At 53.1% G+C, this 24,658-nt stretch overlaps 11 protein-coding genes across 11 annotated transcripts; 6 read left to right on the plus strand and 5 right to left on the minus strand.

The window, feature by feature from the left end:
- Positions 1–414: 414 nt before the first annotated feature.
- On the plus strand, positions 415–2,156 carry J4E84_008055 (uncharacterized protein; the record flags this gene model as incomplete). Its single annotated transcript, XM_049390633.1, has 4 exons — positions 415–451; positions 502–1,100; positions 1,162–1,690; positions 1,744–2,156. 4 exons carry the CDS (start codon positions 415–417, stop codon positions 2,154–2,156), a joined length of 1,578 nt encoding a protein of 525 aa, XP_049241734.1.
- Positions 2,157–2,621: 465 nt separating this feature from the next.
- Positions 2,622–3,427, plus strand: J4E84_008056 (uncharacterized protein; the record flags this gene model as incomplete). The annotated part of the gene is made up of 2 exons (XM_049390634.1): positions 2,622–2,739; positions 2,826–3,427. The coding sequence occupies 2 exons, from the start codon at positions 2,622–2,624 to the stop codon at positions 3,425–3,427; spliced, it is 720 nt and encodes a 239-aa protein (XP_049241735.1).
- A 1,789-nt stretch (positions 3,428–5,216) lies between these two features.
- Positions 5,217–7,027, plus strand: J4E84_008057 (uncharacterized protein; the record flags this gene model as incomplete). Its single annotated transcript, XM_049390635.1, has 4 exons — positions 5,217–5,402; positions 5,463–5,656; positions 5,726–6,118; positions 6,196–7,027. 4 exons carry the CDS (start codon positions 5,217–5,219, stop codon positions 7,025–7,027), a joined length of 1,605 nt encoding a protein of 534 aa, XP_049241736.1.
- Positions 7,028–7,146: 119 nt separating this feature from the next.
- Positions 7,147–9,143, minus strand: J4E84_008058 (uncharacterized protein; the record flags this gene model as incomplete). The annotated part of the gene is made up of 2 exons (XM_049390636.1): positions 7,147–8,600; positions 8,729–9,143. The coding sequence occupies 2 exons, from the start codon at positions 9,141–9,143 to the stop codon at positions 7,147–7,149; spliced, it is 1,869 nt and encodes a 622-aa protein (XP_049241737.1).
- Positions 9,144–9,806: 663 nt separating this feature from the next.
- On the minus strand, positions 9,807–10,940 carry J4E84_008059 (uncharacterized protein; the record flags this gene model as incomplete). The annotated part of the gene is made up of 1 exon (XM_049390637.1): positions 9,807–10,940. One exon carries the CDS (start codon positions 10,938–10,940, stop codon positions 9,807–9,809), a length of 1,134 nt encoding a protein of 377 aa, XP_049241738.1.
- Positions 10,941–11,655: 715 nt separating this feature from the next.
- J4E84_008060 (uncharacterized protein) lies at positions 11,656–13,314 on the minus strand (the record flags this gene model as incomplete). The annotated part of the gene is made up of 5 exons (XM_049390638.1): positions 11,656–12,046; positions 12,095–12,789; positions 12,841–12,918; positions 12,971–13,096; positions 13,150–13,314. 5 exons carry the CDS (start codon positions 13,312–13,314, stop codon positions 11,656–11,658), a joined length of 1,455 nt encoding a protein of 484 aa, XP_049241739.1.
- A 268-nt stretch (positions 13,315–13,582) lies between these two features.
- On the plus strand, positions 13,583–14,214 carry J4E84_008061 (uncharacterized protein; the record flags this gene model as incomplete). The annotated part of the gene is made up of 2 exons (XM_049390639.1): positions 13,583–13,998; positions 14,049–14,214. The coding sequence occupies 2 exons, from the start codon at positions 13,583–13,585 to the stop codon at positions 14,212–14,214; spliced, it is 582 nt and encodes a 193-aa protein (XP_049241740.1).
- A 597-nt stretch (positions 14,215–14,811) lies between these two features.
- Positions 14,812–15,733, minus strand: J4E84_008062 (uncharacterized protein; the record flags this gene model as incomplete). Its single annotated transcript, XM_049390640.1, has 2 exons — positions 14,812–15,567; positions 15,632–15,733. 2 exons carry the CDS (start codon positions 15,731–15,733, stop codon positions 14,812–14,814), a joined length of 858 nt encoding a protein of 285 aa, XP_049241741.1.
- Positions 15,734–16,973: 1,240 nt separating this feature from the next.
- J4E84_008063 (uncharacterized protein) lies at positions 16,974–17,976 on the minus strand (the record flags this gene model as incomplete). Its single annotated transcript, XM_049390641.1, has 5 exons — positions 16,974–17,087; positions 17,138–17,208; positions 17,259–17,500; positions 17,557–17,863; positions 17,916–17,976. 5 exons carry the CDS (start codon positions 17,974–17,976, stop codon positions 16,974–16,976), a joined length of 795 nt encoding a protein of 264 aa, XP_049241742.1.
- Positions 17,977–19,351: 1,375 nt separating this feature from the next.
- Positions 19,352–19,883, plus strand: J4E84_008064 (uncharacterized protein; the record flags this gene model as incomplete). The annotated part of the gene is made up of 4 exons (XM_049390642.1): positions 19,352–19,482; positions 19,538–19,603; positions 19,720–19,785; positions 19,832–19,883. The coding sequence occupies 4 exons, from the start codon at positions 19,352–19,354 to the stop codon at positions 19,881–19,883; spliced, it is 315 nt and encodes a 104-aa protein (XP_049241743.1).
- Positions 19,884–21,591: 1,708 nt separating this feature from the next.
- Positions 21,592–23,400, plus strand: J4E84_008065 (uncharacterized protein; the record flags this gene model as incomplete). Its single annotated transcript, XM_049390643.1, has 3 exons — positions 21,592–22,306; positions 22,358–22,840; positions 22,889–23,400. The coding sequence occupies 3 exons, from the start codon at positions 21,592–21,594 to the stop codon at positions 23,398–23,400; spliced, it is 1,710 nt and encodes a 569-aa protein (XP_049241744.1).
- Positions 23,401–24,658: the final 1,258 nt, after the last annotated feature.

Below are 24,658 nucleotides of genomic sequence, written 5' to 3' on the forward strand. Positions count from 1 at the left end.
TGGCCGTGGCGTAAGCCTCGGGCGTCTCTGTGGCCAAAGAGCCAATTACAAGACCCAAGCCTCTCCTGTTTCGGCACACCAAGATGTTAGAGCTGAGAGAGCGCATCATGTGTGTTATACAGTAAAGTATGTAAGATATAGATGTATTGGCGGAGTGCGCGACGTTGAGTGTAGCCTTGGTCTTCCCTTCCACTTGTGTCGGACTCGCTCGGCCTAACAACACGGCCGTAAGGTCCACACGCGATATCTAGAGTCAACTCGCTTTCCGCGTGAGAGTGGTCGCGTTACGGTCACCGAATCTACTAAACAACACGATTGTTGCGGAGTCAAGTGCGATCACTGTGTTGCTCGGGAGAGCAGGTGGCGAAAAGCGCACGCGAAGAGCGCGAAGGACGCATCATCACGACTAGCATCATGGAGGACGCTCCCACTGTAGCAGTCATAGGACTAGGTAGAACACCTCTTACTTGACACAACGAAGCCACTAACCGAACCTCTCAGGACCGGCTGGCCTCGTAGCATTGAAGAACCTGCGAGAAGAAGGATTCCACGCCACAGGTTTCGACCGCAACGACCACGTCGGCGGATTATGGCAGTACTCAGAGAAAGAGCAAACGTCGGTAATGCAAACCACAACCGTAAACGTCTCAAAAGAGCGATCTTGTTACACTGATTTCCCTTACCCGGACGACGTACCGTCGCATCCAGCGGCTACGCAGGTTCAGCAATACTTGACAGACTATTCGAAGCATTTCGGACTGGAACCTTATATGCGGCTTAATACTGCCATCGAGCAAATCACGTTCGATGACGAGCGGGAGAAATGGGTTGTAGATGTGAAAGGTGGCGGGAAGGAGTACTTTGATAAAGTTGTTGTAGCGATTGGGGGTATGGTTGGTAAGGCCAGTCTGCCAGTCATAGAAGGCGTGGAAAGGTTTGCTGGACCTAGTGTACACTCGCAAGCTTTCAAGCGGCCGGCAGACTACAAGGGGAAGAGAGTCATGGTTGTAGGGTTCAGCAACAGTGCGGCGGATACATCTACTCAGCTGGTGGGAATAGCAGATAAAGTGTATTTGGCACATCGGCATGGAGCTCGGGTTGTAAGTTGAAGCGTACCTTGTTGATTTGCAAAGGTCTTGAGACTGACAATGGTTCTTGTAGTTCCCGCGGCGCATAAAGGGTGTCCCGATAGACCACACGCACAACCTACGTCTCGCCACCTTCCAAAGCCTCATCATAACGTACTTCCCTCGCCTCGGCGAGTTCCTCTTCGATAAATTCCTCAAGAAACTGCAAGACCAGAGTTTCAACATCCGCCCTGAATGGCGCTTCGAGCCCGCAAGTAAGGTACCAGTGGTATCTGATACGTTAGTCCCCTGCCTCGAGGACGGCAGCATCACATCAGTCGCAGGCATCAAGCGCATTGTGAATGCTACTGAGGTAGAGTTGCAAGACGGGACAAAAGTTGACGTGGACGCAATAATCTGGTGTACGGGCTACAAGTCCGACTTCAGCATGATCGAGCCGCGTTTCAATCCTGAATGTCGGCCTCAAGCGTGGCTCGACGCGCCGGGCTCGAATGGGAAGTCACTCTTCCGTCTCTACAAGAACGTGTTTTCACTCGAGAAGCCGGATAGCCTGGCGTTCATGGCTACTGTTCACATCACGATTAGTGGGTTTAAGATCTTCGGTGAGCAACTCTAGGTATCATGGTTAGGCGAGACGTGTGCTGACGACGACTAGACTTGACAACCATGGCTATAGCCCAGGTCTGGGCGGGCAAATCCTCTCTACCCTCACTTCCGGATATGAAGCTTGCTGTGGATGAACACCACATACGGTTAGCAGAGACGGCAAAGCGTGTTTACAACTTGTCGCCAGGGCAATGTGAGACAGGTGATTGGGTCGCGGCCATGGACGAGCTTGCCGGTACGGGTGTTAACGAGTACCTGGGATACGGGTGGAAAGGCTGGCTGTTTTGGCTTCAGAACAGGAGGTTCTGCAACCTGCTGATGGGCGGGATATGGAGTCCGCACATACATCGCGTGTTCAGCACAGGCAAGAGGAAGTGCTGGGATGGGGCGAGGGAGGCGATTGAGAGAGTAAACGAAAGTGTTGCTAACATGAGGAAAGAAGAAAAGAAGAAGAGTGGTTGACGACAGCTCGGGGTTCTGGTTCGCGAAGGTGCCAGGGCGTGCTCGAATGTTCTCTCATGAGCTTCCCCACACATGACGACAGGCTGTATCACGAGGGTCCATGGCCGTCACTTTTTGCATGGCGCAGTACATATGCCTCGCGACGAATATCTCGAATATACTCTATAGCTACCGAATCGAAATCAACATCATCGCATTCTTACACGGCCATTACAGTTGTCCAGGTGACGTGAAAGGGTAAACCTTGGTCGGCATACCACAAGGCTGACAGTCAACCAATCGCAGCACGGGCCGTTGCACAACAGCTGGGGAAGGCGCGACGGGCAACAGCCAATTTCGATTTCCTTCCACACGCCACGCCACACACATTGAAACACGTCAATCGCGAGTTATATGGGCAGAGGCATTGTCTGCACCCGAACACACCACGCGAACCGCTTCCATCCAAACATCCACGAGCCCGGAATGGCGACGCAGACGCTGCACGGCTCCTGCGCGTGCGGACGCAACCGCTATGTCATTGAGATGCCGACACAGCAGATCCGCCAGGCCGAGCTGCGATACGACAATACCTCTGCGTCGCGTAAGTACACGCCGAGTGTTGTGCAGCCCAAGTCTGCTTTGGGTTGCCGCGCGCTACTCCCCAACACGGTGCTAACAACATTCTAGGACACCACTCAGCGAACCCCCTCACACTCTGGCTCCGCGTCCCTTTGCCATGGTACACCTCGGCCACGTTTGCCCAATACCCCGACGAGACGCGCCTGAGCATCAAGCGCAGCTTCGTCAACCCCTACACTTCGAATACCCGCCGCCAGTTCTGCGGATACTGCGGCACACAGCTCTCGTCATGGAATGAGCGGACGAGAGACGAGGCCGAGCACATCTCCCTCACAGTCGGCAGCCTGCTCGACGAAGACCAAGACATGCTCGGCGAACTCGGCTTCCTGCCCAGCAGCAGCGAGAGCAGCGACGACGAAGACGAGACATCCGCCGCCGGACCCTCACGGACAAACCGCCCGCGTACAGTCGTTCGCTCAGAACCTCAATCGCGAGGTGCGCCCTGGTTCGAAGAGATCGTGCGCAACACCCGCCTGGGCCGCTTCAAGCAGCAGCGCGGCGGACACTCCGAGAGCGGCGTGCACGTCGAGTGGGAAGTCACCGAGTGGACCGAGGGCGACGACAACGGCGACGAGGGCAGTGCGACGCCTAGCAAGCGGAAGATTGGCGACGTGGACGATGCCGAGGATACCGAGATGCGCAGCGCGTGAGCCTACTTTCTTTCACACGGAATGAGTTGGATTGAAGACGGATTGAATATGTCACTAGAAACGGATATCGCTCACGCGTAAATGAGGACGAAACGTATGTAATCACTGGACCTCTGGCAGAGCGACATGACTTGGGAACATGGAGTTGAAGGTGCGTTTGTTTATTTTGTGTACAGTATCTAAGAAATATAGCCATGGGAAGGTTGTAGTGACATGCGCTATATGCTATGTTTGTTGTTTTGTAGTTGACCCTATTACGCGGTAAACACAAAACAAGAAACATAGCATATAGCGCTTGTCACTACAGCCTTCCTATCCGGCGCATGTCACCTAAAAAGCTGTGGTGACAATGCACTGGACGTGGGTGGACCAATCTACTTTCTTTTTCGCTGAAGACATTTGTACTTCCCGACCGCACAGCCATTGTCAGCGTATCACGCCTTGTTTCTCCATGGATCTCGAATTTACGCCCCAATGTCACTGCATCGCATGTATCAAGTCGCACGACCAATGGAGCCGATTAGGACGCGTGGGGTATAGCACGGGCGTAAGCGGCTCGATCATGGCGCCGTCTTCCGACCTGTGGACGACACCCATCACACCACCATGTAGGCGCTAATACGGGGAGAGCAGAACGAGAAACCGTCGCATCTCAACTCGATTGTTCCACTAATCTTGCGAGTCTGGAAAAAAACATTCTAACAACATCTCCCGATCTCACCTCCAAACCTCCAAACCCGTCGGAGTAATCACTTATCTCGCCTTACGCCACCTCGTTACACAAGCCATGCAAGATATCTCCGCATTCCCCAAGTCGCCAGCATATCCGCCTATCTCCCGGGATGCCTCTCTCCACCAAACCTCACTACCCTCTTCCCCATTGGTCGAATTTACAGTTCCTGCACCAAATTCCCGGGATCGTTGGTTATCTTACACCCCTGGTCCACCATCGCTCGCCTGAGGTTCTCTTATCAGTCCGACATGCATGACTGCGACACAACGTGATTAGTGTTCCCTGATGTCTGATATCCGTCACCCGTCTCCACGGTATCCATTCCAGCTGCGGGAGTGCGGAGATGGTCGGATGCGAACGTTGCACTTCGCTACACTCATGTAGCCTGGTCTTTTTCTGGGTTGGAATGGTTTGTTGGGTCTGACTTTGGCGTGACGGCCGTGACCGGGGCGTAGAGACGGCATCTAGCACTGGGTACACAGCTACTAACTCGAGATTGCATGGTTGCTGGTAGGGCTGCTTTATCTGCCCGTCTTGGAAATGTTGTCGCGTCGCTTAGCATACGTACTTACGTGTAGATGTCACTGTTATGTTTGACACAACCCAACGTAACGACAGAGATAGAGGCGTGCGAAGTCGCGGGCCGTCATAAGAGTAAGACGTGAATTGCACATTTCCTTCCTTCTTCCTCTGTGTCGTTACACTCTTCTTAGCCAGGTTCATCGTCCTTTCTTTCGCCATCGTTCTTTGCTTCCTTATCTCTTGGGCGGGGCGTTTGCTTGTACGATTCCCGTGTAGGACCGTTTGATCTGCGATCGACACGGCGAGTCCACTCGATTGCTCACTCGCTTGGACTTGATCGATTGGTGGTATTAATCTCCGGTTGGCCGCGTCTAGGCAGAGAGGAGGGTTGTTATTGTGGTTACGTCGGTGCTTATCGCTGTTGCGTATATCCTAGTCATTAACGACCTCCTGCATACGCATTGCATCACGTCGCAATAGCAAAACTTTCACGGTTACTGGCGTATCGTTCACGCTGTACTACCACTTCCGAAGATGGATCTGGAAAAGAAGTCTGCCCAGAAGTCGAGACCGGAGGATGTCGATGAAGCGACAGGCGTTGGCGAAGTCCTGAACGCGTCGGGTCACAAACAGGAACTTGAGAGGAATTTCAGTTTGTTGAGTATCTGTGCGATTGGGATTACGACGGGGAATGTTTGGGCTGCGTTGGGAGGGTCTATCGTACGTCTATCTTCTTCTCTGGTACGATTTCATGGGATACAGAATACTAACCTTGCCTAGGTAATTGCGCTCTACAATGGCGGCCCAGCAGGTGTCATCTACGAATTCATCGCCGTAGCATGTTGCTACTTCATGATCGCAGCGTGTATCGCAGAGATGGCATCTGCAATTCCCTCATCAGCGGGTGTATACCACTGGGCATCCGTCACAGGCGGAGCCAGATTCGGTAAGGTAATCGGGTTCTACGCTGGCTGGTACGTATCACCCAACCCACTTCAACAAACCATATGATACAAGAAAAGAGCACAGCTAACACACCACAGGTGGAACGCCCTAGGCTGGATCTTCGGCACAGCATCCATCTCCTCCATCCTCGCCAACCAAATCATCTCCATGTACGGTCTCTACCACCCCGGCTACGCCTTCGAGCGCTGGCACGTCTTCATCGCCTACCTCATCATCACCTGGCTCGCCTGCTTCGTCGTCATGTTCGCTAATCGCGCGCTGCCTAAACTAACAAACATCGGTCTCTTCTTCATCCTCATGGGTGTGTTTGTTACCATCATGGTCTGCGCCATCATGCCCAGTAGAACCGGAAAGGGGTACGCGAGCAACGAGTTTGTGTGGAAAGACTGGCAGAACCAGGCGGGGTGGAAGAGCGATGGATTTGTGTTTTGCGCGGGCATGTTGAATGGGGCTTTTGCTGTGGGGACGCCGTGAGTTTTATTGCATCCCATCATTCTAAGGCCACCACGGTCAAATTCAAAGTCGACATACTAACAACCACCCCCAGCGACTGCGTATCCCACCTCGCCGAAGAACTCCCCTCCCCCCGCACCAACATCCCCAAAGCCATCCTCGCTCAATACACCGTCGGTTTCCTAACCGCCCTCCTCTACCTGATAACAATCTTCTACGCCGTAAACGACCTCGACACGCTCTTCTCGAACCCCTGGCCCTTCCCCCTTGCCGAGCTATACCGGCAGGCCACAAACACGCACGGCGGCTCCCTCGGCCTCTTACTCGTCATCTTCGTCCCGACGTTCTGCACGAATATCGGATGTTATATTACGTCTGGCCGCATGCTGTGGACGCTGGGCAGAGATGACGCGACGCCGTTTAGCAAGTGGGTCGGCAAGGTGGATAGGAAGTGGGAGAATCCGTTTAATGCGACGTTGGCTTGTGGGGGTATCAACACAATCCTCGGATGCATTTACATCGGGTCCAGCACCGCGTTCTCCGCCTTCGTAGGGTCCTTCATCGTGCTGAGCTCGATGTCGTACCTCGCTTTCATCCTACCCAATATCCTTACTCGGCGCCGCCACGTCATCTCGGGCCCGTTTACGATGCCCACGCCGGTGTTTTATACGGTTGCGAGTATAGCGTGTGGGTACATGGTTGTGTGGATACCGATATACTGCTTCCCGTTCGCGGTGCCGTTTGATACTACGACGATGAATTATACGAGTGCGCTTGTGGGCGGGGTTACGATTTTACTTGGGGGCTGGTATGTGTGGATAAGGAAGAGGGGGTATGTTGGGCCGAGGCGGTTGGTGGAGACGTTGGGGAATGGGGAGGCTACGATTGTGGGTGTGGAGGGAGGGAATGGGGTGGAGAAGGTTTGATTTTTTGTGGTGATGGATGGGGAAGTGAAGTGTGTATTATAGAAAGACGACTCTTCATAAGACTTGTTTTCATGTGAAGAGATGGATTCGTGCGCACCGTTGAAAGAAATGGGACTGTACTACCATAAAACCTGCCATGTCGTCCGACTAAATCCGACTATCTGACTAAACGCCTCGTCTCTCTTCTCGACTTCATGCAAAATCCACTCTTGGCCATTCCTATCCAGGAAACGCAGATCTCTATCGCATTCCTTGAGGACCTTGATCATCTTCTCCACATACCGGTCTTGCTTCTCCAGTTGGTTGATCTGTACATATGGCAGCGAGAAACGGATTTCATGTGGTGGACGCTTCGCGACGAAGCGCACCCCTGTTGCGTTGATGACGAGGTGTCCGGGCATTTTGTCGAATTGTGAGCGGTAGGAGGCGAAGTCTTGGTTGGATTGTGAGGCGGAGTCTTTGAGATCATTTGTGTACTTTAGATCCGTTGCTTTGGCGTTGGTGTTCTGCTTCTCGGTGACTACACGAAGGCCTTCGGCTTGTATGTACTGGATCGCCCATTCAGCATGCGTTGGGATATTCCAGAGCAACCGCTTAGATGGCGAGACAAGCAGGCGGTAATTCGGAAAGTTGACCGAGACGGGAAAGAGGCAGAAGAAGGTGAAACCAGCAGAAAACGTAGACATCTTGATGATTAGCCAAAGAGGCGTCAAGACCGTGATGAGAATGACGACAGTCATAACGACGATAACAGCCAGCGTGCGCATTGGCTTCCTCCACTCGTAGAAGTTGCGAACGCTTTCGAAGAAGTTGGCCAGGTCGGCTAGCTGAACCATGAGCCAAGGACCAAGGTCTTGAAGTAGGTCGTGTGCCCAGTTCTCGTCGCCCTGTTTCTCGATGAACTCGGTAAGTGATAAAGCCGTTCTCTCTACGTCTTCTCTGTGTTCAATGTCTTCGCGGAGGTCTTGGATGGACTGTCCGTGCCAGCGTCGCTCGACGACCAAGTACAGTAGCGCTGACATCATGCCTGGTAGTAGTAGGTTGAAATACCAAAGGACGAGGTAGATCACCAAGTACTTTGTTGTCTCGAGAGGCTTCTCCCAGCGGTATACGCGGCGCGTGGTCATGATGAACTCCTGGAAAGGCGATGTCGCAACGATAAGGCGCTCGATATTCGGCATAATTGTCTCTTTGCTAGGGGTTGGCGGGTCGGATCCGTAGCCTATATATTGACCTCCGTATCGGTGAGCGTAGTAGTTTAATAAGTGCGAACCATAGTCTCTCCAGTCAGTGACGCTGGAGCCTGTCGCATCCTGCTTCTCGAAATCAGATCTTGGCTTGAGCACCGCGGTGTCTCGAGGAAGGACCCTAATCTTTGTCACATGCCGATCTAGTGACCATCTGACATAGATGCTCTGTCTTTGGTTGAGCATGTCAGCGAAAGTTTGCTGGGCCTGCGCCTTCGCATCCGTAGTCGTAGCTTGTTCTATCGCAGCCGCGGCATTGACCAAATCAACTTCCTGGCCATGAGGCACTTCGCTCACAGCTATGTTTGCTGCGACTTCTTGGTTTCCTGGAAGTCTTCAGTCAGCGAAACATGTACTATGCGCGTGAAGGTGAAATTCTGCTCCATCTGGCGTGGTGGGAACATGCGTATTCCTCCTGGCTTTGGCGTTTACATCTGAAACAAAGGTCGCTTACCTTGACACCATCCCTTAGATTTCACCGTATCAATCGGATTATGCAGGAGGTCCTTGAAAGTATGTTTCTCTGAGGCAGTGGACTTGTGGTCAAGACGTGACTTCGACTGCTTTCCTTCCGTCGTATCGACCAGCACCAGCGAATCAGGATCAAGCTCATCGATTTCATCTTCAGCCTTTGCAATATGCAAAGTCTTTCTGATCTTGACACCGGCGATGTGTTTCTTTTGGCGAACCTTGTTGACTATCCTACTAGTGGATGATAGAGGCGACGGATCGTGTGGGTGAGGTGTGTCGTCATTGCTACTTTCGGAGCGACTTCCGGTTACTTCGATCTGACCTTGATACGTGATATGTGACCGATCCAGTCCGATATCGAGCTCATCGACCTGGCGGAACTCTTTGTCGATGTCCATGGTGGCGCTATGCCTCAGTTAGTCAAGCGCGACGTGCGTGGGCTACATTAGCAGGTATGCGACGATGTAACAATGTTGCATGGATCGTAAGTGCGTATATGAATTGGTTTCTCAAGTTCAGTGACAACAGGTGAGTCTGTAGAGGCTGCCATTGTGCCCTTCTCCAAGTACGCTGGCACGGCTGGTTACGTTTGCTCATCGAACAAGCACCGCGGAGCACAGGGCGGCGACGTCATAGCGTCAGCCGCAACCAGGAAAATGAACCCGTGGCGTGAACGAGAGGCAGAAACTGCTGAAAGCAAAGTTGATGAGTGTCTAGAATGTTGCGATCGCGTGTTCGTGTTCAGCTGAGGTCTAGAACCTTGTTAGGACCCTGATTACATTGAATCCTGGATGGCGGATCTGTCGGCAGGAGAAGGTGCGTCCAACCCTGAGGCGGGGCAAGGCTGAACATGTCAACCAGTCCGCATCGAGCAATCGATATGTTCAATGCAGTAATGATTCTGATACAAAATTGGTCTTTCATCGAAGTAAAATACATACACAATTACATACATTGACCACCTGGGCAGTATACAACGCCTTTGCTCTGTCGAATGCATAGACCAATGCACTCACCATCTAATGTCCATCGTCTTTCCTTGGCCACCAGTCGTTGTGAACCTATCGCTTCCAGAATCCCCAAGACTCCAAGTCATGCAGACTATTACGAGTATCATCCCATTCCCTCCTATCAGCAAGCATAGCGTCCAAGCGACCAATGTCGACTTCCACGCCCAACAAGCGCAAGCTCTGTTCCTCGATAGCCTTCGCAATGCGCTGCCAGGCTCGTCCATGAGAGAGCCGGTTCTCCCACCTCGTGCAGTAATCACACATATACTGCACGACGAAGATATGCAACAGCTCGTGTAAGATACAACCAATGCGTTCTTCAGCGAGTGTTTTACCTTGACGTACATACTCGGATTTGATGTAGCAACGACGTGTTGGATGCAGCCGGATGGTGGAGCGGTCATGTCCATCCTTGGGCTTGACATCGGCATCGCCCAACAATCCGTCAGTTTTGTCCAGCTCTTTTGTGTTCCAGTGAACTTCCAGGTCTTTGATAGCACCAAAGAAGAACAACTCGTTGAGCTGCTCAACCATCCACGTCGTAAGAAAGTCCGTCTCTTTGCCACGGACGTCCTCCTTCGCAAACATCTCAAGTGCACGAGTGCGCTCCCAGGATGACTTCCATTGATCAAGTGCCTTCTCTTGTTTCTTGTCCATGTCTTTCTGCGCCCTGGAGAAGTATTCGATGGTACACTTGGCAAGTGATAGGCTCTCGTAAGGTGGATTTCCGAAACCGCCGTCTAGCTTGGGCCTCGAACCGACTTTGACGACGACATCATCCTTTTTGTGTTGAATGTGGCAAGAGTAGGGCCAGTTGAAGTACAGGTGTTCCGCGTGCTCATCGCACGAACAGTGTTGGTCGTACTGTGACTTGACGAGTCTTGCACCGAGCAAGTATTGATCTTCATTGTTCCTGGTAATCATCGAGCTTCGGTCCGGGGAGATATCGATCTGTTTCTCCTTCTCGCTCTTGTCCTCGCTCTTATCCTCGCTCTTATCCTCGCTCTTATCCTCGCTCTTGTCTTGCTTATCAGAAGGTTCTGCAGAAACCTCTGGTGTAATCTTAGCAGAGGCCAAGATTGCTTCGGACTTCTGTCGCGATTCAGACCACCGTAGGTACTCGAGTGCCACCATCGAACCTGCAGTGAGAGTTGCCATGATGGCGACGGCGGTGGTTCTGTCCATGGCTGGATTGGGAGCGTAAATGAAGGTAAAACAAGAGGTAGGAAGTTAGAAATCAAGACCCGGCCATATCTTATACACGGAAAGGCTAGACCCCGTACCTCGACCGCCGAATGCGCAGGCTTGTTTGCTGTTAGATTAGACCTTCTCTTACACGGTATTCTCTGCAAAGATGTGATAGCCTCATGGCCAGGTGATGGCGTCCCCCACTTGAACATGCAGACTAGACAAACAATATGCCTGTATGATGAGAAACTATATCTCCTCTTCCGTTTTCATGGCTCAATGTGAATTCCCTGTCACACAACGAAGCTCAACGTGACCAACGAGGCTTCCGCAAAATATCCGCTTATTTGCAAACGGCTCCCAAAGGAGGCAAGAACCGCAAGCAAGAGCAGGAATTCCGAGTCTCAAGCGAAGAGCAGTAAACTGTGTCAGAACACAAGAAGAAGAGAGTGCGTTTTAACCCAGTCTGCCTGAATCAAGAACAAGTCCATATCTTTCTTCTACTTCGACATCGACCACATAATTGAACCCATGTGCACTTCATCCACAGGCAACGAGCATTTTTTGAAAAAGATCTTCCGTGTCAAAATACATCATCAACCAGAGTACTTCATACAAAAAACTACAATAGTAACCTATGCCGTCTAAAAACGCTTTCACAGCAATCATCTTACTATGCACATATTTCCTCTCCTCCCCGTCAGGCCACTGCTTATGAAAGCATCCTGCTCATATCATTCCTAATCCTGTTGTAATCGAGCAGACCCTCAATCTGGCCCACAGCCGAGACAGCAACGTCCTTGTCCCACAGCCTGTTGCGGGCGAATTGCATAACGTCCTTCTCTGTGATGCGGCCGACGACGCGCTCCACCTCCTCGGGTGATAACCGGCGGCCGGTGGTGACGATTTGGCGGCCAATGTCCTCGGCGACGGCCGTGGTGCCGTCGAGGGCGAGGAGGATCGAGGCCTTGAGTTGGGCCTTGGCGCGCTCGACTTCGGCGGACGTGACGTTCATGGAGAGGCGGGACCACTCGCGGAGGGTGAAGTGGACGAGGTCGTCGAGCTGAGTCAGGTTGGAGCTGGTGAGGTAGATTCCCCAGAGACTAAGTTTGTTAGCGAATGTTTATACTATTCATTCCGGTATAACGTACCCAGTGTCCGAGTAGCTGGTGGAGAAGCTCATGAAGCTGTTGGCGAGGGCGTTTTGCGAGACAAAGTTGCTGAGCTTGCTGCCAAGGTAGTCGGAGGTACCCATGGCACGGTCCCAGTTACCGACGATAGCCTGTGTGACGAGCGCGGTGAAGTAGTCGGGGTCACTCCAGCTGACACCCTCAACGGCAATGGCGATGTTGGCGGTGCCCATGGTGTCGTCACGGAGGCGGACCTCGGAGCCGATGAAGTCGGGCTTTGCCTTTTGCTCAGCAGCGGCGGACTTGGCGGAGTAGTCCTGGGGCTCCGAGGGGAGGTTGGCGAAGTACTTCTCGGCGAGGTCGACCAATTGCTCGTGGGGGATGCCACCAGCGCCAACGAGGACCATGCGGTCAGCGGTGTAGTTGGTCTTGATGTAGTTCTCGAGATCGGCGCGCTGGATGCTCTGGATGTTCTCCTTGGGTCCGAGGATGGTGCGGCCGAGGGGCTGGCCCTGGAAAGCGGTGGCGTGTAGGTGGTCGAAGACAACCTCCTCGAGCTGCTTGTCCACCTCTTCCTGTTCGCGGAGGATGACATCACGCTCGCGCTCGATGGCCTGGGCCTCGAGCTTGGAGTTCTGGAGGATATCGGAGAGAATGTCGACGGCGGCGGGGACATCGTTGTTAAAGGCCTTGGCGTAGTAGACGGTGTTCTCGCGCTGTTTTGGTCAGTATCCGGCCCTGGGACTTCTTCGTTCCGTATGACGTACCGAGGTGTAGGCGTTGAGGTGGCCGCCCATGTTTTCTATCTCGAGCTCCAACTGCTGCTGTGTGCGCTTCTGGGTTCCCTGTGCCATGCATCAGCGTGCTGTCCCGGCCATTGCCATTGACTGTCCGTACCTTGAAGGCAAGATGCTCCAGGAAGTGGGCAGTGCCGTTGGTCCTGTCCGTCTCGGCGCGGCTGCCAGCGTCAATCCAGACACCGACTGTCGAAGTCTGGGCCCACGGGGAGTGCTCGGTAGCGATCTGCGCAGGCGGGTCAATTGCAGTCCTGTATCCTCCTACAGTGGCGGGCATACCGTGAAGCCGTTTCCGAGGGTGGTCGACTCGGTCTTCGCGCCGTAGGCAACGGGCGTGGCCAGGCCGCGGGTCAGAGGCGAGGCCCGCGATGATTTGACGGCGTTGATGGCGGAGCGCGAGCGCATGCTGCGCTGCAGGTTGAGGGCGAGCTGGCGGGAAGCCATTGCGTCTGCTCGCGGTGCAGGGGATGGGAGATGGGGCGGTGATGGGTTGGGGTGGATGTCGATACGTCCAGCTGCAGCGCGGCCTAGGTGAGGTGGATGAGTTTCGTCAAATCTGCGATCACGGGACTTTCCGGCTACCACCGCTGGCCAATGAGGGCGGCAGGGACGTCAGCAATCGACATCCGAGGCATTGTCGTCAACTACGACTGCGATCCCGATATTGCTTCTTGCGACCTCCACGACCCCAAGCAGACAATCAGACTGCACAATGGCCTCCGTCATGCGTCCCGGCCTCCTCAGGCAAGCTTGCCCGCCCGCCCAGGCCTCGCAGCGCATGCTGTCGACCGCGACCTCGACCCTCAACCGCCCGCTCGCCCAGTCGCTGCGACCAGCATTCCAGCGCTCAGCCATCCCCCAGTCGACCCGCATCGCCGCCTTCCACGCCACACAGCGCAACCAGATCCTGCCGCCGCTACCCCAAAAGATCATCGGAACCACCAACGACCCCGTTCCCGTGCCTGACCCCGACTACGCCCACGGCAGCTACCACTGGAGCTTTGAGAGGATTGTCTCGGCCGGTCTGATTCCCTTGACCATTGCGCCCTTTGCTGCTGGATCGCTGAACCCGCTTTCCGACTCGATTCTCTGCGCTCTTCTGGTAGTCCACTCGCATATTGGATTTGAGTATGTAGATCGAAATTGTATCTTGAGTTACAGTGGCTAACATATCACAGGTCCTGCATCATCGACTACTTCCCCACCAAGCGTGTTCCCCTCGTTCGAAAGTCTGCCATGTGGGCTCTCCGTGCCGGAACTGTCGCATTGGGTCTTGCCCTCTACTCTTTCGAGACAAATGACGTTGGTATCACCGAGGCCGTCGCGAGGTTGTGGCACGCATAGATACATCTTGGGACTTGTACTACAAATGCAGAGGCAGCGCTTTTTTCTGATTGAAGTGTCGTCTCGTTTGGAGTGTTGTGATGGCTCTGCTTGTCGTTGTGGTTAACCTCACCAGCCTTCATCGTTCTAGCCCCGCCCTTCTACAGGCTTATCGAGACGGGGTGTTTACGACCTAGGAGATACAGACTCGTCTTGCTTGCATCCCCACCGAGAGTACATGATGAGCATAGAGATCGGCTTATTAGATGTGTACTGCTATTCGCCACTCAAATTTTGGTCCGACTGATGATCAATTCATTGACGATGGCTCAGACAAGTCCAGCTTACATTGCGCCGTACTGTGATAGACAGGACTCTCCTCTAGACCCCACCAGACGCCCCATCTGGTTTTCATGCTTACATTATACCAGCCACGCGATTGTCAACTGTTGTTGATGCTCTCGGCGTGATCATGTCCTCCCACCTCATGCAATGGAAAAGCTGAATACCCTGGAGCCTACGTTGACCTTAGGCCACCTACTTTGTATGATTTATCTTGATGTAGGCCCTAGGGTGTTCGGTCTTTTCCTAGGCTGACGTGCTCCGTGCTGCTGCTACTTACTTAGTCTCAACCTTCCATTGCTCCCAGTGCGTCTTCTCTGGATTGAAAACCATGCCAAATACCTCTTCAATCCCCTCCTCATCCACTTCGAGCTTTCCTTCGTAATCCTCGTGCAGTGCACCATAATTGCCGTGGACGGTGTCGTATACCTCAACCATGATGATGTCCGCTTCTTGCTCGTTCCGCACCCCCAGAAAACCTGTCTTCCTCGGTCCAAGAAACATCATCTGCGCCCAATTTTGCTCCGCCATACGACAGCATCCTGTCGGACAGAACGCATTCGTCAAATCAAACTCTAGGTAGTTCATACGCTTAAACTCTGGGCCCCCACCGTATTTGAAGAAACGATAAAGGTCCTCGATGTAACCATCCAAATCACCGTTCAGATAACTTAGAGCTCTCTCATGCGCAATTTGAAGACGAGCCGCGGGAGCTAGGCTGTCGAAATCGGCCTCCTTTTTCCAAGTGGAACGATCGAGAACGGGAAAGCCTTTGATAGAGCGCCAACTGAAGCCCATGCTGATACTCTTGATCAGACGGGGAGCTGAAGCTGAGAAGAGCCACCGATCTGGGAAGGGTACATGCGTGCGGGTGATATCCACGCTCTTAGTGTTGTGGCAAAGACCTGATCCTGCAAATGGTTGTCTTTTTGTGCTTTCATCCGGTAGTACAAATAAGTTGTTGGCTAGGTAGACTTCCTCAGCCTCGCCATGAACCTGCTTGCAAGTCCGGAGGATAGCCAAAGACGGAACCTAAAGATGAGTGTACGAAGTCAGTATTTGTCTCACATACAGTTCGTACATGGGTATTACTGACTCGATAAGACTCCCAGTCCTCGAAGCGCTCCTCGTTTTCGACAGCGTACGTGTCGGGTGTATAGAAGACCTTGCCAACAATCACTAGCTCTTCATACACCATGACTCGAAGTTCAACAGGCAAATCGAGGAACCGGAATGGCGTGAAGACAGTCGTATTCTGAGACGTGGTCGTGGTCGTTGTAGTATTTGTGGTTATGGTTGTCGTTGTCTTTGTAGTTGTGAATCCGGCGTGATCGGTGGCCTGGACTGGCTGCAGTGAGGTCGCTGAGTCCATGGTCGTTGCTTGTACTGCTGTTGACTTGGGTAGGGGAATACGTTCCTGCTGCAATGTCCAGGCAAAGTCGATTCCGAACAGTGTGGTTGTCCGGGTAAGAAGTAGAGGAAAGAAAGGCCAGTCTTATGACAGGCGTAGTAGCCTAGCATTACTTAATGAAAGGCGATACAGATACCCAGAGTGGTCCGTGTGCGGAAGAATCAGGCAGACGATTAGGAAGGAGTTCGCCCTACTTCTTGCGCTGATTAGCTTCCTTGTTCTGCTACAGACCCAGTATTTACCTAGGTAGCACATCCGCCTGGGCCAGGGACTTCCGTCATTCATAGGGTTCAAGGTCGTCGTATTGAGATCAGTCCTAATTCTTCTTAAGGATTGACTTGCTTTATTCCGATAGGGGTACTCAACACCTCTGCTGTACATTAGTCCTCGAATTCTCGGAAAGACGCATGTCACACTGCACGATGCAGTCAGAGCGGGAGCCTTTATCATCACGTTGCCAGTGGCAAGCGAGCCTTGAGTACAGTCGCGAGCTGGTGTGTGGTCGCGCGAGAGTGAAAGAGTGAGAAAGAGAGGAAGTTGCAACCACAACCTACCTTAACCGCGTACGTGGCGTGACGTAAGCGGTACAGTGCGGAAAGAGCGCCCAGTCAACAAACAGCATTCACTTCACACCCTGCACAACACCCAAAGTAGAAGCGGATATCTTTGATTATAAGTCTTGAAGAGAATGTAGGAACAGCAAAAGAGCCAGAACTTCGTATAGCCACCATCCAGCCCCACTCTAATCTTAAAACACAGCATACTAAACCAACGAGACTAGGCAGGAAGTACGGTATAGCGGTATAGTGGTATAAAGGCGAAGACACCAAGGTAAAGGATGTAGACAGGATTGAGAATTTGGAGTCTAAACAAAGCGCACCCGGGGCCTGAAAGTCACACCTAGGATATACCCTCTCATGCCACTACTGTAGAAAATGATGAGTCTAGCCATCATTGACCGTTTACCAAGATGCACCAATAACCACTAACCCCTGCCATTTTTGCGTCTGTTATCGGTTTTTCGGATTTATGCCTTGGCGTCGGCGGGAGCCTCGCTGCTCTCAGCCTTGGGCGCGTCGGTGGCGGGCTCGCCGGCGGGGGCGTCACCGGAGGGCTCGGCCTCGGACGATGTCCAGAGGGTCTGATGGGAATTAGCATGTGTGAGGTAAACGGGCTGCGGACTGAACTTACGAGGTTGTCACGGAGAAGCTGCATGATGAGGGTAGAGTCCTTGTAGCTCTCCTCAGACAGGGTGTCGAGCTCTGCAGATTCGTTAGCATTGTTCAGAACGACTACCTGGTCCTTCACATACCAGCAATGGCGTCATCGAAAGCCTGCTTGGCGAGTTGGCAAGCCTGGTCGGGCGAGTTGAGGATCTCGTAGTAGAAAACGGAGAAGTTCAGTGCGAGACCGAGACGGATGGGGTGGGTAGGAGCAAGGTTGGAGGCAGCAACATCGGTAGCAGCCTTGTAAGCCTCGAGCGACTTGTCGGCAGAGGTCTTGCGCTTGTCACCAACGGCGAACTCGGCAAGGTAACGGTGGTAGTCGCCCTTCCTGGAGAAGACATGAAGATTAGCAAACTGACTAGTCAAATGCACGTGGCGCCTTACATCTTGTGGTAGAAGACCTTTGACTCTCCACTCTCAGCAGAGGGGATCAGGTGGCTGTCAAGGCACTCGAGGATGTCCTCGCAGATCTTGGCCAGCTCGGCCTCGATCTTCTGGCGGTACTCCTTGATCAGAGTAACCTGGGTCTCGTTGCCCTTGGACTCCTCCTTCTGCTCGATCGAGGTGACGATTCTCCAGGAGGCGCGGCGGGCACCGATGACGTTCTTATAGGCAACGGAAAGGAGATTTCGCTCCTCGACGGAGAGCTCCTGGTCTGCGGAGGCAACGGCCTTCATGTTCTCGACCATCTCTGTCACATGTCGTTAGGACACGATGCGGTGCGTTGTTTGTGGTGCGCTTACCCTCGTAACGCTCGGCCTGCTCGGCCAGCTTGGCCAGGTACACGGAGTCTTCGTAACCCATTGTGATGTGTGGTCTGTGCAAATCGCTGTTAGCTGATGTACATCGAGTTGAAGCGCGCGACAAGTGCAACCAGTGGCTATCGCACTTGCTCAACAGCGAGCAAGCCCCTCAATGTGCGCTATGGCCGTAATCGGAGAAAATGTCGTCTCGCTGCCGTATCGACTGTTCGCTGGCTGTTCTGTTTGTGTTGAGGGCTCGGAGTGTGCGGCAAGTGGAGATATGCCAATTGCTTGCGTGGACTCTACACCTCACAACAGAGGCGCAAAGAGGGGCGGCTCGAGCTACCACGGGTCTCCGAAAAGAGCGCCGATACACCACACCCACGACAACAGCGGCCGAGCGACTTGAATGGAGCGATTTCGACAGCGGGCCATGCTGATGGGAAGAGCGGGCCTTGTTTACTGCGGCTGGGGGCGCAAATTGCAGCTGTCCGCGGATTCGGGGGGAGTGACGAAATGCAGTGGAGCAGCACTTACGTAGAGAAAAGTTGGTATGGAGAGGGAATGTAGGCTGCTAGAGGCGGCGATGTGGTGTTGGCAAGAAAGTGAAGTGCAGATGTTTTGGTCAAGGGCGGCTTGTGGTTGAGTTATCAGAGGAGGGGACTTGAGAGGGAGAGAACCCGACCAGTTGACTCGTCTTGGCGTCGATCACGCCTGCCTATCCTTGGTTTCACACGGCCCAGAACTGGCGCGACCTTCTATTCTGACAGGCGAACACCATCCGCCACCGCCTCAGCGGCCCCTTCCTGGCCTGAGTAGCACCTGCTGTTGTTTGCAGGCTTGCAGAGTCGCCTTGGAGACGCTGTCGTCGAGTCCCTGAACAACATGCCCCGCAGTACACCCTTTCCATGACAGCTACAAGGACCGGGCTTCACGACGAGCATTGGGCATCACGTTTGGCCTTAAGCGCACATTGGCTCTGCCAGATAATGGATGCGATAGCTGTGAACATGCTAAACATACGTCGAGCGAAAAACTTGCCATGCTGTTTGGAAGACGTTCAGATCAAGACCATGTTGCTGCAATCGATGTAGTGATACAAACCCCGAAGTCTTCTTGTCACATGGTGCTTGTTGTGCTTTTTATGCTGAAGCAACTTTCATAATTCAACAACACATCGACAGACGTGTCTCCAACGTTACCCCTCCGGTCTTCCTAGATATACAGGCGTATTATGCTAAGAGGTCATGCGCGTACCAAACTGTCGAGTGGGCCAGGCAACGATGTTGAGACCCTTCGAAATCACGTGGCGATGACGCACTTGCACGTCCAAGCTCCCATGTCTTCCAGATGTCGAGCCATCACTCCACCTCAGCATACCAATTGCATATAACCACCCAACACCCAGCATCTCATCTCTCTACCGATCCGCCAAAATGCTTCGCACATCCATCATCAAGAGCGCGCGCTCAATTGCCGCTCCTCGCTACTTCTCCGCCTCCGCCCTCCGCATGGCTGAGGGCTCTACCGGCTCTGGAGCTTCAAGGGCTACTGGTGCCGCTGGCGGGTGAGTCTATGGTCATGAACTGTAAACCCTATATCCAGACTAACCGGTATTGTAGTGACGCCTTCACCAAGCGCGAGGCTGCCAGCGAAGAGCTCTACATCCGCCAAGAAGAGAAGGCCAAGTACGTACTCCAGCTCTGTATATCCCGATATCCCGATGATCACTTCGCACCGTTTCAGACCGAGCAACGACCCGGTACAACGTTCTGCCATATTACAACGCGCTGACAACAAACAGGCTTCTCGCAATCAAGGACAAGCTCAAGCAGCAAAGGCAGCACATGGAGGATTTGGACAAGCACATGTCAGTAATCATAGCTTGGCGAAAGACAACACTAACAACAACACAGCGACGACGTCATTGCTGAGTCTGAGCGCTCCGGCCAGGGCGAGCAAAAGTGAGCGCGTAGCGGGTGCTCCGGACGAATATCGCGGGCCGACCCATACGTCGTGTTATACTTGCTATGATAAACAATAAAGATATCGAAAGAACATAAACTTGGCAATTGGACTGTTGGACTTCACGGCAGATGCTTGCGTTATCTCGTACTTGCTTCTTCATCTCGTCCTTGTTCGTGTCAGAGAGAGCATGGGTCTGAATACTTCAAGGTCTCCTTCCCAGCACATATGTGGGCCTGCCATCTCAACACTCGCACATGCCACTTTGAGGCTTGATGGGTTCTTCACCGCAGGATCCTCCAAAGTTGCCCTTTTCGTTCAGTGTGCATCTGTACATCTGTACATCACGTTTCAGTATACATCGAGCGAAGTACTACCGAACGACCACGGAAACTTTCGGTATCACGCGGAAGTGCGTCACCCGCTCTGATTCGCTCGAGTAGGTTGTTTCTCGGATTATTACAACGTCAGCTCATCGAAGATCTGGAGCCCTCGGGATCCACTACATGGATACAGCCCGGGATACTCCAGCCACCACCCCGCTCGAGGCTGGATCACAACTCGATATTTCCCGTTTTGTTTTTCTGCCGCGAAGGATCTGACGACAACACATCCTCGTATTCAGGCCCGCTTCTCCAGCCTCCGATATCTGGAGCAAGTGCTTACGCAGCCTCGCGCAAAGTCTGTCATCGCATCATCGGCCGGAGAGCGGAGAACGTGACTCCCTTGCGCCGACCTAGAACACAGTTCGCTGCCGTGTGATACCGCTGCATCGGTATGGTCGATCATGAAATTCGGTCATCTCTCCAGCCGCATTCGCAGTGTCGAATATAGACTTTACTCCTTTTTCGCGAACATGCCGACTGTATGAACGCCTGACTGCCTAGGCCTCCAGACCGCCGTCATTGTTAGCCCATTTCAAACGCCTTCCGTGTTCACGCAGCTAGGCGTTTTACTTTTGTTAGCGAAACAGGTACTTGGGCTCGTAATCGTGCGAGCCGCAGGGATCTCACTAGCACGTGTGGCAGATAGCCGACATCTTACCACGAACATCCCGGCTGCGATCACAACTACAAGCGACTACCCTGTGAACGTTCGAGTAACTTTCAAGATCATGCTGCGTTCTCATTTGGCCGCCGCCGTCGTCCGTTCGAATTAACCGTTGGCCCAGCCCTCTGACAACCTCCTCTTCACCCCCACCAGGTGAACCATGCTTCTTCCACAGGATGCCCCATGCCACCACCAAGTACATCCCACCCATTTCTGTATCAAGGGACAGCGAGACGACGTCATGGTAAGCATCGCTTTGACTTCGATATGGAAAACCCTGGATCTGGAATCCACCCGTTGCTCCCATCAACGAATGAAGCAAAGCTCGAAGAGTTATCGCGCCGAGAAGACTACGAAGAGACGACACTGAACCAAATTAGGTATGACGAGAGCGGGTGAGGGATCTATTCAGGGTCTTCGCTATAGCCTTGGCCACCGAGCATATATGGTCTCCTTTGTCGCTCAGCATCACCAGTTCATACATCTAGCCACTGATCTGCACTGATCTCAAACACCCAAACTTCACCGTTACTCAACTAGCTGCATAAGCTTTATTGCTCCCCAGACGCTCTAATATAACCGTCCCTCGCCAATACGAAGGTCTTCTCTCCATCAACACCTCACCACCAAGTCTAGCAGCTACCTCACACCAACCGCCTACATGGCGCAGTCAAGTTTGAACTCAAACAACTCACTGCCTCAATACTACGGTCAGACGCTACAAGATGGGACGATAATGGAGTCTCCCGTCATGCCAACACACCCACGAGGATCCAGCGACTCGAGGCAGGAGCTTCTACGACTGCCTGCACAGCCTCACCAAGCACATATGGACTACAACGTCGATCCGGAGTCACATAACGCGCCCGTACAACAGGCCAACAACACCTTTGGTCTAACGCCGATGCCTTCGAACCGGAAATTGGGAGGACAAGCCGACATCCGTGATTGGGACGCAACCCCTCGTCCACGACGACCATCTCAGCCTGTGCCTTACAGCCCAACCACACACCGTGGCCCCTACGTAGAAGACTACTCTGAAGAGGAAGACGTCGATCCCCGTGATCCTCGCGCGTACCGTCGCCCAAGCAGGAGAACGCAAGGCCCTCCCAGTGCGTACCGCAACTACCATGAGCAGAACTCCAGGTATGGGCCCATACCTAGGAACAGTGTCGACCACAACATGCAGCCTTATTACAGCGACACACCAGGCAAGCCTAACTACGAAATGTACTACCCCGACGGAGGTAACTACGGTGGACGCCGCCCTCCCATACCCTACGCAGGAGGAAGTCGAGGACCGCCCAACTACCCACCTCAGGAGAGCGTAATGAGATTGCCATGGATGATCTGGATGGGAAGTAACGCAAAGAACCGTAAGTCACCCTCCCGTCTCCACTCTCCCACGTCGCTAATACATCTCGCAGACTTTGTCGCTTTCGTCGGCGAGTTTGTAGGAACAACCATGTTCCTCTTCTTCGCCTTCTCCGGCACCCAAGTCGCCAACATCGACTCATCCGCCACCCCCGACTCCAACACTACAACCAACGAATCCGCTGGTTTCTCTCCCATTGTCCTGCTCTACATCGCTCTCGTCTTCGCTTTCTCTCTCATGGTAAACGTATGGGTCTTCTTCCGTATCAGCGGTGGTTTGTTCAACCCCGCCGTCACGTTCGCCATGTTGCTCTGCCGCGCTCTGTCTCCTATCCGCGCCTTTCTGCTGGTAGCAGCGCAGATCAGCGGAAGTATCTTTGCCAGTTTCCTCGTCAGCGTCTTGTTCCCCACATCCTTCAATGTGCGGACTACGTTGGGTGAGGGCACGAGTCTAGCCCAGGGTGTCTTCATCGAAGCTATTCTCACCGCCGAACTGGTCTTTACCATCTTCATGTTGGCAAAGGAGAAGCATAAAGGTATTTCATCTCATCATCCTCCCCTCAACACCAACTAACACCTTCCAGCTACATTCATCGCCCCCGTCGGCATCGGCCTCGCCCTCTTCATCGCAGAACTCGTCGGCGTCTACTACACCGGCGGCTCGCTCAACCCCGCCCGCTCCTTCGGCCCCTGCGTCGTAACCGGCGTCTTCGACAACGAACACTGGATCTACTGGGTGGGCCCCGCAGCCGGCGCCATCATCGCCGTCGTCTTCTACCAATTCATCAAGATACTCGAATACGAAGTCGCCAACCCCGGTCAAGACGACGACGATAAAGACCAGGAAGTCAAGGAAGTCATTGAAAAGGAGAGGGAGGGCAGCCAAGAACCTGATCTCGAAAGGGGGGATGCGGGTGGTATGACGGGTGGCATGGGCGGCGGACCCCCGGGTAACGGTCATGTTCCTCTGCCTACCGTGAGTAGTCAGCAGCGTTTGCGGGCTGTGCATAGTGTACAGGGTCTTGTTCATCAAGCGCGCAAGAAAAGGGCGCAGGAGGGGCAGGGGTTTGGGGGGAGGGGCGAACATACGTACTAAGATTCACAGGCTGAGTGCGATTATTGAAAGAGACTCCGTGTCGGAGCCTTGAGAGATGAGAGAGATGTGTTAATGAGGTATGAGGATCAAGGGATGAACCGATGGGTCCATGGGTCACGGTAATGTGTTTATGTGGTTGGTTTACGACTCTCCTTCAAGTCTGATCTTACGAGAGTACATGAGAGTGTGATTTGGTTTACGGGATATTCATGGGCTTGGGTTTGGGTCATGGGATGGGTTACGAAATTAGAATGTACAAATAGCTACGTATATAGAGCTGGGTTTGGGTATGAATGCGACGAATGGTTGCAGCCTGGCTGGCATAGCAAAAAGAATGATTGCATGTCTTTACAACCAAACTCTACACTACTTCTACTGTCTTTGAGTTGTTGCTACTGGAGGATTGTGGGGCATCTTCTGCATACTTCGGACTTGTATCGCATTCCATGTCGACGACGAAGCCAGAATCTGGTTCTTCAATCATTAGGAGCTCCGTACCTTCATCTCTTAGAACCAATAGTACAAGAGCAATGTACAACAATCTCCGTGTCTTACAGTCTTCTTCTCAACGCCATCCTACCTACCCCCTTCCAATCCCTTCCCAACCTCCTGAGAATACAATGAAAGACACATCATCAAAACTCTATACTATACCAGTTACCCCGGTACATCACCTCGCCATCATGCAACTCAACATCCGCATCCCCGAACCTTACCCTACATCCTCCTTCTCCACAAACCCCACGCGATCCGTCACCCCATCACAGCATCGAAACCACACGCATTCACGATTCCGATACCGATGATACCGAACACATCCGCATGACATCAGAACGACGTCCAGTGACGCAGACAGAGGAGGTTGAAGTTCGCCTCGTTTCGCCAAACTCAAAACCAACCCCAAACCTTGCTGATTCCCGTGTGACGGACTAGTGCGACCCCAACCAACCCCAACGTTCGGGACGTTTAGGGTTTAGTATGCGAAAGGGCTATTTTTGCGCATTAGTAAGAACGGCAGGTAGGGGTGTGGTTCTTTGACCCGTTTTGGTAATTTCTTAACGGGGTATTGGGGGTGGCCGGGGGTTATTGGATGACGATTTGTGACGACGGGTGCGGAGGGAAGAGGAAGAGGAAAGGGAAGGGGAGGGGAAGGAAAGGTCGTTGAGGTACGCGGTGTTTACGGCGAAGAGCTCCAGGTGTGTTTAGTAATGGCTCTGGGAAGAGCGGGAATGCATCTTACCGGCGTGTATATGAAGGG

This window comes from Alternaria hordeiaustralica (genome assembly GCF_023758085.1).
Source record: "Alternaria hordeiaustralica strain BMP 2776 chromosome Unknown scaffold_19, whole genome shotgun sequence".
In the NCBI taxonomy this organism is placed as follows: Eukaryota; Fungi; Ascomycota; class Dothideomycetes; order Pleosporales; family Pleosporaceae; genus Alternaria; species Alternaria hordeiaustralica.